The sequence below is a fragment of the Narcine bancroftii genome, chromosome 12 (assembly GCF_036971445.1).
Source record: "Narcine bancroftii isolate sNarBan1 chromosome 12, sNarBan1.hap1, whole genome shotgun sequence".
NCBI lineage: Eukaryota > Metazoa > Chordata > Chondrichthyes > Torpediniformes > Narcinidae > Narcine > Narcine bancroftii.
Genome location: NC_091480.1, coordinates 82,479,978 through 82,492,042, shown reverse-complemented (window position 1 = coordinate 82,492,042; position 12,065 = coordinate 82,479,978). Strand labels below are relative to the sequence as shown.

General features: G+C 43.1%; 1 protein-coding gene across 2 annotated transcripts in view; it reads right to left on the bottom strand.

Annotated features, from left to right (window-relative positions):
* psmc3ip (PSMC3 interacting protein) overlaps nt 1-12,065 on the bottom strand; it is a 25,293-nt gene extending 13,228 nt beyond the window's left edge. For both annotated transcript variants that reach the window (XM_069907235.1, XM_069907236.1), the window contains exons 1-3: nt 11,982-12,065; nt 6,032-6,132; nt 1,289-1,378 (exon numbers count right to left, since the gene is read on the bottom strand). In XM_069907235.1, the coding sequence (XP_069763336.1) occupies nt 1,289-1,378; nt 6,032-6,132; nt 11,982-12,006 (216 nt within the window). In that variant the 5' untranslated portion in view covers nt 12,007-12,065. The remainder of the gene's footprint in view (nt 1-1,288; nt 1,379-6,031; nt 6,133-11,981) is intronic.

The following is a 12,065-nucleotide window of genomic DNA, read 5'->3' as shown; positions in this document are numbered from 1 at the left end:
TATAGTGATAGTTGACCCCGTCGTTCAAGGGCAGACAGGAGGTTCTGTGATCCTCCTGTGATTTTGGGAGCTAGGAAGGAGATTAAAAAGGATCTCAAGAGTAGATTATACCCAGAATGTGCTAGAGAGGCTAGGAATAGAAAGATAGTCCAGATAAATGCAAGGCTGAGGAAATGGTGCAGGAGACCAGGATTCAAGGTCTCAGACCACTGGGATCTTCTGGGGCAGAGGTTTACGCCTGAACTGGAGGGCAACCACTGTTTTGGCAGGGAGATATTCTAGTGCTTCTTGGGAAGAGAAACTCAATTGATGGGGATTGGGGCGCACAGAGCAGAGAAGTTTGGGGCTAATGTACTCAAAGAGAGCGAGTGTGGTGGAGTAGGTAGGCAGGAGTATCTCAAAGTAAGAGGGAAAACCCGCAGTTTAAATTGCATTTATTTCAGTGAGCCTTAAGACCTCCTTTATGGGGGCTTGGGAGTGATATGGAGGCTGAGGACTGAAGAGAGCCTGTTTCCATGCTGTAAAATGTTTTGAATGGATGCCCAGCCTGACCTATTGAATACATATTTCTGCATTTCACAACTCCAACATTCTTTAGTTTAACTTTTCACTCTCTATAACAGTTTATATCTTCACCCCATGATCACCCAGGCTTTACACTATTCCCCACTCTCTCTGCAGCTTAACAAACTTCTTTTGCCTCTTTCCATTTCTGTCAAAAGGTCTTTGAACCAAAATGCTAGCTGTCTCTCTTTTTTTTACAACTGTGGCCCGTCATCTCGACATTTTCTGTTTTCCCATTTTGATCTAGTTGCAACCATCCAAGCAGGTGATGATCTTCCTGACTTGACCTCTGGAGATGCAGCTAGATACTGAGGCTTCAGGAGACAAGCCAAACAAGAGACAAAGCTTCCGACGCAGGAGGTCCAGCTCCACAATGTTCACAGTTAGTTGAGCTTTGATGATGGTGGAGGTCAACTCAACTTGGATGGTTTCTCCTTTTATCCAAATACTCCTTGCCCAGCACAAATGTTAAAGACAATCCTCAGAAGTCTGGATATTTTCCAAATCTTGCTGCAGGCAGACATGAAAGCTTTAAAAATCTATATTAAACAGAAAGTAATGGACTAAAATGGTCAGTACTGTACAGAGAATTAGTCAGGTAGTTAACAGTCCCTTTATTTAGTCTCATTTACCCATTTTGGAAATACTGGTTCATCTAACTACATGGTGTCTGGACGTGACCAGATATAGTGCCTGACGTACAAAGGAAACATCAATTTCTCACCTGATCAGCAAAGTAAATTTTCTGTTTCCCATATATCTTTTCTTTTATTTTTCCACCTTGTGCAAGCTGCTCAAGAGTTTTTACTGCAACCTGCAACAAAATATTTCATGTGATTAAATAAACTATACCCTAATAAACAGGAACGCATCATTTAGCCCACAAATTATAAACAAAGGGATTAAAGAAGCGACACAGGTAGTGAAGAAAGTACAGTAAAATTCCTAATATCCGGCACCTATGGCAATCGTGGGTGTTGGATATGCTAATTTTCTGGTTCACTGAGACTCTCTCTTCCAAAGCCTAACCAAGATACCTGCATGAAAAATACATAATTTAAAAGCCAAAAGACTGTGCAAAATGTAATTTGAAAAAAAATCACTATTGCAGTCTTTAATTATGTAAAGTTCACTTTAATCAGCTAATTCCTGTAACTTACAAAATTTAAATTCGTACCCCGTTTGCTAGCACAAGAACAATGTTTGCACTAACCGTAACGCAAAACGTTCCACCATTGTAATTAACCCCCCTCCCTCATGCTTTCAACCTGACTAACCTCCACACAAGTGTCCTGGTCAGACCCTCGGTGCAGCTTTCTTTAAATTGAAACCCCAGTCACAGGCACTGTAACAGCGTTGGGCTAGACGCTGCCCTAACTGTACCACCGTCATAATTAACCTCCTCACCTTCCCCAGAGTTTACAGATAAAGCCTTATCAAGTTGCTAAAACATAGAAAATAGGTGCAGGAGTAGGCCATTTGCCCCTTCAAGCCTACGCCACCATTCATTTTGATCATAGTTGATTGTGTACTCAGTACCCAGTATCTGCCTTCTCCCCATACCCCCTGATCCCCTTAGCCACAAGGACCAAATCTATCTCCCTCTTAAAAATAGATAAAGAACTGGCATTAACTACTTTCTGTGGCAAAGAATTCCACAGATTCACCACTCTCTGAGAGAATTTTTTTTTTCTCCTCATCTCAGCCCCAAAAGACTTCCCCCTTATCCTTAAACTGTGACCCCTGGTTCTGGTTTTCCCCAACATCAGGAACAACCTTCCTGCATCTAGCCTGTTCAATCCCTTAAGAATTTTATACATTTTTATAAGATTCCCCCCCCCCCCCCAATCTTCTAAATTCCAGTGAGTGTAAGCCTAGTCAATCCAGCCTTTCTTCATATGCAGTTCCTGCCATCCCTGGTATCAATCTAGTGAATCTTCTTTGCACTCCCTCCATGTCAAGGATATCTTTCCTCAAATAAGGAGACCAATATTGTACACAATACTCTAGGTGTGGTCTCACCAAGACCCTGAGCAGCAGCAGTAACTCTCTGCTCTTGTACTCGAATCCTCTTGCTATTAGTGCCAACATACCATTTGCTTTCCTCCCTTCCTGCTGTACCTCCATACCCACTTTCAATGACTGGTACACAGCAACACCCAGGTCTCGTTGCATCTCTCCTTTTCCTAATCGGACACCATTTAGGTAATAATCTTCTCTCCTGTTCTTGCCTCCAAAGTGGATAACCTCACATTTATCCACATTATATTGCATCTCCCATGCCTCGGCCCACTCACCTAACTTGACCAAGTCTCCCTGCATCCTCTTAGCATCCTCTACAAACCTAACCCTGCCACCCAGCTTTGTGTCATCTGCAAACTTGGAGATGCTGCTTTCTATTACCTCATCTAAGTCATTGATATATATTGTTAATAACTGTGGTCCCAGCACTGAGCCTTGCGGTACCCTACTAGTCACTGCCTGCCATTCTGAAAAGAACCCATCTCTTTGCTTCCTGTCTGTCAACCAATTCTCTATCCACTTCAATACCATACCTCCTATACCATGTGTTTTAAGTTTGTACGCTCATCTTCTGTCCGGCACCTTATCAGAAGCCTTCTGGAAGTCCAGATATACCACATCCACTGGTTCTCCCTTATCCACTCTACTAGTTACAGTCTCAAAAAATTCTATTAGATTCGTAAGGCATGATTTTCCCTTCATAAAACCATGCTGATTCTGTCCGAAGAAATCACTACTTTCCAAATGTGCTGCAATCACATCTTTAATAACTGACTCTAGCATTTTCATCACGACCGATGTCAGGCTAACTGGTCTATATTTTCCCGTTTTCTCTCTCCCTCCCTTCTTAAAAAGTGGGGTTACGTTTTCCACCCTCCAATCCTCAGGAACTAAGAATCTAAAGACTTTTGAAAAAATATCACTAATGCATCCACTATTTCTTGGGCTATTTCCTTAAGCACTCTGGGATGCAGACTATCCGGCCCTGGGGATTTATCCCTTCAATTTACCCAACACAACCTCTCGACTTGCATTTATTTCCTTCAGTTCTTCTCTCACATTAGATCCTCAGTACCCTACTATTTCCTGAAGATTATTTATGTTTTCCTTCCTGAAGACAAAACTAATTATTCAATTGGTCTGCCATGTCCTTGTTCCCCACGATCAATTCACCTGTTTCTGACTGTAACAGACCCACATTTGCCTTAACTAATCTTTCTTTTTACCTATCCTTAAAAGCTTTTACAGTCATTTTTTATTTTCCTTGCCAGCTTTCTCTCTTAATCCCTTTTACCTTTCCTAATTAATCCTTTTATCCTCCTCAGTTGAATTCTGAAATTCTCCCAGTCCTCAGGAATACTGGTTTTTTGTTTGGATAGTTTAGATGCCGCTTCTTTGGATTTGATCCTCTCCCTGATTTCCCTTGTTAGCCACGGATTTACTACCTTCCTTGATTTATTCTTTTTCCAAACTGGGATGTATAATAGTTGTATTACATCCAAGCTATCTTTAAATGATCGCCATTGCATTTACACCATTAGTCTTTTAAGTATCATTTGCCAATCTATCTTACCCAATTCACGTCTCATATCATCAAAGTTACCCTTCTTTAAGTATTTGAATTAACTCCATCTTAATGAAGAATTCCATCATATTGTGATCACTCTTGCCCAAGGGGCTTCTCACAAGATTGCTAATTAACCCTTCCCCATTACTCATTACTCGATACCCAGTCTAAAATGAATGGTTTGTTCCTTCGTTGGTTCCTCAACATGCTGGTTTAGAAAACAAACCCACATATATTCTAAGAAATCCTCTTTCTCATTACCCTTACCAATTTGGTTCACCCAATCTACATGTAGATTAAAGTCACCCATTATAACTGCTCTCCCTTTGTTGCACATATTTCCAATTTCCTATTTAATGCCATCCCTAACCTCACTGCTACTGTGCTCCTGTCTCTCTGCACTTGCTCCCATCCCCTGACACATTAGGTTAAACCTTCTCTAACACCACTAGCAAACAAATTACATTGGTCCCGGCCCTATCCTGTTTGTAAAATCACCTCCACCCAGCACCACAAAAAATACCTTTCAATGAGGCAGAGCTTTACATGCATATCATTCAACCTAATTTACTGCATTTGGTGTGGCCTCATCTACATCAGTGGGACTAAACACAGATTGGGTGATAATATCAGTAAACACCCAAGTTCTGTTAGTGAGTTTAAACATGAACTTCCTGTAACCAATTATTTTATCTTACCTAACCATTCCTACAGTGACATATCTGTCCTTGGCCTCATCCAGGTGTCAGGGAGAGGCAAATTGTAAACTTGAGTAAGCACAGATCATATTCCTTCTGACAGCCTTCCATCTAACTGAATGAACAGTGATTTTTCTAATTTTAGGTAACCTCCACTCCCATCCAATTCCACTGTTTCCATCTCTTCTTTACCTACTCCTGTACGTTTTTTCTTTTTATCTAACTTTTCTCCCTCCCCCAATGGCTTCTCCTTCTTCCTGTCTCTCCATCTCTCATACCTTCTGTACTATACTATTTCAACTCTGCACCCCCCCTCCCCGCCTTCAGAATCTTTCCCCCTTTATACATGTAATTTTACCTATTCGTAATCTTGATAAAGGGCTCGGAGCCAAAACACTAACTGACCATTTCCACCCATTGAAGCTATCTGATCTGTTGAGTTCCTCCACCAATTCTTTGCTCAAGTTAATAGAGACATCTTGAAGAGAGTCCACATTTCAAGTACGTCTTAAAGCACATAAATCCCTGAGCCTGAACAAGTGTAGCCTAGGATAATGTGAGAAGCTAGGGAATAAATTGCTTGAGCACAAGCAGTGATTCTTTGATCATCATTAGGTTTTGGTGAGATGTCAGACGACAGGAGAGTGCTACTTTTAGAAAAGGCTATTAAGGACTAGCCAGGGAACTACAGGGCAGTGAGCCTAATTCAATCTTGGATGTTACTGAAGGGGATTCTGAGAGACAAGATTTGGAAAGGCAAGGACTGATTATGGACAGTAGCATGGCTTTGAGCGTGAGAAATTACCTATGACTTTCACTGAGTTTTTTTGGAGAGGTGACCAAAAAGATTAATGAAGGCAGATGTAGTCTTCTTGGAGTTTAGTCTGTCCTTTGACCAAGTGCACATCGCAGGCTGGTATGGAAGGTCAGATCACATGGGATCCAAGGTAAGTTGACCAAATAGAATCAGAATTAGCTTGATAATAGGAGTCAGAGAATAGTAGCAGAGGCTTCTTAGTCAAATTGAAGATCTCTGACCAATGGTGTGACACAAGGATCGAAGCTGGGTCCACTTTTGTCATCTACATTAATCCCTTGGATTACAAATGACACCTCTTAAGATTCAAATACAACTTCAACAATATAAGGACTGGCAAACAGTAATGCAAAACCACCTTACCGTTTTCCCAAAATGGTATTCTTGCTGGAGATTCCCAAAAATATCCTGCGCACTGAAGGGTCGATTTTGATCGATTAAATACTTCAAAATAACAGATGTAGCTGAAAAAAAAATTATCAAAATATAATACCTTTGTAAATTTAATGCATTCCCGATCACAAAAAAACTCACTAATTTACAGTCGCCAGGCTAATTCCTGGGATTAGAGGTTTAGAGTTTGGAAGAACAAGGGGGTAACCATATTAAGATATGTCAGGATAGGTCAATGTTCCTTTTAATGTCATGTAATATACTGCACTCAGCGTTTGTTTACTCCAAAGGAAGAGTCGCCACGAACATTGCCAGGTACCCCTTACAATAGGAGAAAGAGAAGCAAAAGCGAGTCCCTTTAGACACTGAGTGTCCATGGACTCACCACCAGCGTTCCCACAGCTTCTGCAGTCGCAGACTCCTATTCAACCCAATACAATTACGAAGCCTTCAGAACCTGAGACCCTTCGAGAGCCCTTCTTGTCATCAGCATTTCTCTGAATCCAGATTCTGTTACCTGGTTCCCATGAGCCAGACTCCAGCAGTCTGTGTAGTCCAGCAGTGCTGTCGACTGTGTGAGTCCTTTAAGTTGCCAACTGCCCGCAGCTTGTGCAGGTGCCTCAGCCACTGACCCCTTGCTGGTCCGCTGCCATGGTCACCTTTCCTGTAGAGTTGTCTCCTATACTTTTTCTCAACGGGGATGTTTTCCCCATTTCTGGTCCGCTGCTCCCCCAGAGTCTGCAACCCCCACATGGTACGCTGCCCAGTGTAGGTGCCATAATCTTGGGCACAGATCTCCACGGATGCAGATTTTTTTTTTTAAATACCATGGAGTCCTTTAACAGACAGTTTAAAAATGTTGAGATGTTTTCACTAGTGAGAGAATCTGAACTGTGGGGACATTTGAAATGGGAGTGCATGGAAATGTATTCATGAAGAAGGTAGAAAATCTGTAGAATTCTCTATCCTGGAGAGTTGTGAAGACAAACAATTTATTGTGTTTAAAGTGGAGGGAGATACATTTTTTGCAAAGTCACGGAATTGAAGACTATGGTGGACTGGCACAGTAGAGGAGTGTAGATCAGCGACAAACATATTGTATAAAGGGGGTAACTTGTGGGGCCTGGTGACCAATCTCCTGTCCTCTTGTGGCATCACATGTATTCAACCATTGAATGGCATTCATTTAACTCCATGTTTTGGCATATGAAAACTACACTCATAATTCCAAAATCAATTGCGGATTACTCAATAACTCTACGACTATTACGAGATCCAGGGCCAGAGCCTCAAGATTCAAGAGAGAAGTTTTGGGGTTTAAGACTTGGATGAGGAGGAACTGGTTTACCCAGAATGGTTAATCTGTGGAACTGCCTGTGCAGGGAAGTAGTGGAAGATGCCTCACAAAACACATTTTCAATGCAGACTGATTTTTGCAAAGTAGGGGAATTAAAGGTTATGGAAAAAAGGCAGGTAGGAGGAGCCATGGACAAATCAACCATGATCAGACTGCTCAGACTACCCCTGCTCCTATTTCTTATGTTCTTATTTCATTGTTACCATTCCTTGCCACTTGTCTGGAAAAGAAAATTAACATAAAGCCAAATCCCCTTCATGTTTTTTGAGCTAAAACAGAGTGAAGATGTCACTTTTATTACTGAGTTACAAATTAGAAGGTAGATGCTATACTGATGACCAATCGTAAAGTATTTCAAAAATGAAAGCCAGAAATTTAGGAACTAAAAAATTGTTACATGATGAAGTCAATTAAACACATAATATTCTGAAGAAAACAGTGCTATCAAACTGTCAAAGCAAAGATGAAGTAATGTGATTGCAAAGCTTTTGTGTACTTTATAGCACGACCCCATTCAATCCATCGTTTCCCTACTGCCCCAGCAACAACCAAGGAGAGTACTCCTAATACATATCATAAATATGTACTTACACACACACAAGTTCACCATGTCAAAAAAAATTGGCAAAAAAAAAAGTTAACCATGTCAAGTGTTCAACAAGACATTTTATGTGATCAGATATTTGTCTTCATATTCTTTCCAATCTTCTCTGGTGCTTGTATCATCCCCAATGAAGGGAGTTATCTGGTATGCATCCATAAACATCTTATTTGTCTCTCTCATTACTTTCTGGCATTTGAGAATACATGTTCCAAGGTCCCTCTGTTCATTAATGCCTATAAATATTCATCCATCTGGTCTTATTAGCCCTCAACAGATATCATTTTTAAAAACTTGGATGAATTGATTTGAGGTTTATAATCCATTATTATTATCTTTCTGCACCTTAGAACCTCGACAATATGAGCATTCATTGTTTTGGCAACATCAGCAATAAAGACGTCCACATTCAAATCCAAATGTTCATCGATGCTGCACTAAACAAGTAACATGCTACAAAGTAACAATCCTACAAAGCACAGTACCTAGTCACAAAAATCCAACCTGCCCAGTGACCTTTGATTTCTAGTTGTGTGGATCAAACTTGTCACATTCCCTCAAATCCCACCATATTTAATATATTTCCAATAAAGCAGATCAAGCATCCTGTTGTTGGTCAGGACTTTGAATCAGGGTCTAATTTTTTGATCAGTCCATCACGTACAGTGAACACACCCTATTAAAACTTATGGTTTTTATTGATGCCCCTGTTCAAATTTTTGAGATCCTTAAATTAAAAACTACCTACAATCAGGCAAAATGCAAGGATTATAAAGAATTTATGTCAGGAAGCAATTGGGCCTCTGATCTGTAAAAACACAATGCTGGAGAAACTCAGCAAGTGAAACAGTGTACTTTAGAAAGCAAAAATAAAGATACATAACCAACATTTTGGGCTTGAGCCCTTCATCAAGGTCTGGGGAAATGGTGGCAGGAGCCTGGGTTCATTTTCGAGCTCAAGCCTGAAATGTTGGCTATGTATCTTTATCTTTGCTATATACACTCATTGATCTGCTGTGTTTTTTTCAAACTTTAACCATGGAGTCTGCAGACTTTCGTGTTTTAACACTGGGCCTCTGGCCTGTGTTGGTCATAAACTATCTTCACCTAATCCCACCTCCAATGTTTAACCCTGCAGTCACAGCTCTTTCTGCACATAAAGACATTGCTTGGATGTACCAAGAATTCACATTTGCTAAGCTACAAAAGTACACAAGATACACCAATTACAATAGCAGAAATTACATGACAACATTGTGCCGCAAGACAAAAAGAGAACATAAATCTGAAAGTACTGCATCAGTGGGCAGCACAGTGTGGCAATTGGAGGACTGCTTCAGTGGGCAACACAGTTAGTGTAGCAATTGGAGGACTGCTTCAGTGGGTGGCACAGTTAGTGTAGCAATTGGAGGACTGCTTCAGTGGGTGGCACAGTTAGTGTAGCAATTGGAGGACTGCTTCAGTGGGTGGCACAGTTAGTGTAGCAATTGGAGGACAGCTTCAGTGGGCAACACAGTTAGTGTAGCAATTGGAGGACTGCTTCAGTGGGTGGCACAGTTAGTGTAGCAATTGGAGGACTGCTTCAGTGGGTGGCACAGTTAGTGTAGCAATTGGAGGACTGCTTCAGTGGGTGGCACAGTTAGTGTAACAATTGGAGGACTGCTTCAGTGGGCGGCACAGTTAGTGTAGCAATTGGAGGACTGCTTCAGTGGGCAACACAGTTAGTGTAGCAATTGGAGGACTGCTTCAATGGGTGGCACAGTTAGTGTAGCAATTGGAGGACTGCTTCAGTGGGTGGCACAGTTAGTGTAACAATTGGAGGACTGCTTCAGTGGGCGGCACAGTTAGTGTAGCAATTGGAGGACTGCTTCAGTGGGCAACACAGTTAGTGTAGCAATTGGAGGACTGCTTCAGTGGGCAACACAGTTAGTGTAGCAATTGGAGGACTGCTTCAGTGGGCGGCACAGTTAGTTTAGCAATTGGAGGACTGCTTCAGTGGGCGGCACAGTTAGTGTAGCAATTGGAGGACTGCTTCAGTGGGCGGCACAGTTAGTTTAGCAATTGGAGGACTGCTTCAGTGGGCGGCACAGTTAGTTTAGCAATTGGAGGACTGCTTCAGTGGGCAACACAGTTAGTGTAGCAATTGGAGGACTGCTTCAGTGGGCGGCACAGTTAGTTTAGCAATTGGAGGACTGCTTCAGTGGGCAACACAGTTAGTGTAGCAATTGGAGGACTGCTTCAGTGGGCAACACAGTTAGTGTAGCAATTGGAGGACTGCTTCAGTGGGCAACACAGTTAGTGTAGCAATTGGAGGACTGCTTCAATGGGTGGCACAGTTAGTGTAGTAATTGGAGGACTGCTTCAGTGGGTGGCACAGTTAGTGTAACAATTGGAGGACTGCTTCAGTGGGCAACACAGTTAGTGTAGCAATTGGAGGACTGCTTCAGTGGGCAACACAGTTAGTGTAGCAATTGGAGGACTGCTTCAGTGGGCAACACAGTTAGTGTAGCAATTGGAGGACTGCTTCAATGGGTGGCACAGTTAGTGTAGCAATTGGAGGACTGCTTCAGTGGGTGGCACAGTTAGTGTAACAATTGGAGGACTGCTTCAGTGGGCGGCACAGTTAGTGTAGCAATTGGAGGACTGCTTCAGTGGGCAACACAGTTAGTGTAGCAATTGGAGGACTGCTTCAGTGGGCGGCACAGTTAGTTTAGCAATTGGAGGACTGCTTCAGTGGGCAACACAGTTAGTGTAGCAATTGGAGGACTGCTTCAGTGGGCAACACAGTTAGTGTAGCAATTGGAGGACTGCTTCAGTGGGCAACACAGTTAGTGTAGCAATTGGAGGACTGCTTCAATGGGTGGCACAGTTAGTGTAGCAATTGGAGGACTGCTTCAGTGGGTGGCACAGTTAGTGTAACAATTGGAGGACTGCTTCAGTGGGCAACACAGTTAGTGTAGCAATTGGAGGACTGCTTCAGTGGGCAACACAGTTAGTGTAGCAATTGGAGGACTGCTTCAGTGGGCAACACAGTTAGTGTAGCAATTGGAGGACTGCTTCAATGGGTGGCACAGTTAGTGTAGCAATTGGAGGACTGCTTCAGTGGGTGGCACAGTTAGTGTAACAATTGGAGGACTGCTTCAGTGGGCGGCACAGTTAGTGTAGCAATTGGAGGACTGCTTCAGTGGGCAACACAGTTAGTGTAGCAATTGGAGGACTGCTTCAGTGGGCAACACAGTTAGTGTAGCAATTGGAGGACTGCTTCAGTGGGCGGCACAGTTAGTGTAGCAATTGGAGGACTGCTTCAGTGGGCGGCATAGTTAGTTTAGCAATTGGAGGACTGCTTCAGTGGGCGGCACAGTTAGTGTAGCAATTGGAGGACTGCTTCAGTGGGCAACACAGTTAGTGTAGCAATTGGAGGACTGCTTCAGTGGGCGGCATAGTTAGTTTAGCAATTGGAGGACTGCTTCAGTGGGCGGCACAGTTAGTGTAGCAATTGGAGGACTGCTTCAGTGGGCAACACAGTTAGTGTAGCAATTGGAGGACTGCATGTCAATTGGGCAGCACCGGGCTGATGGGCTGCATGTGAAAAAGAGAATTTTTAAATTAAAAACCCTACATAGCCCCAACCCCCCGCCACCCTCTGGGTAGAAAGATTATTGGCATTTCCCTGCTAATCCCACTGATTTCTTTTATCAGGAGAATTTTGTGACAGTAAATGCTGATCCTTTCACTCCCGATCCTGGAGAAACTCAGCAAGTCCCCGGTCTACTTTGTAACCAGCATTGAGGCCTTGAGCCCTTCATCCGGGTGTGAGCGATGTGTTGGCGGGCGCCCGGTGGTTTGACTTCCTGGCTTTCCTTCTTCCCACCGGATGAGGCGAGCAGTTGCACCGCCTCGCAACCCTCAGTCCCCCCCGCTCCGCCCCGCCCCGCCGCGCCGCCGCCGCCGACGACACCCACCGGCGCTATCCTTCGGTTTGCTCATCGTGTCCACCCCGGCGCATGCCCGCCGTCACCCCGGTCCGACGTCACCCCGTCCGAACG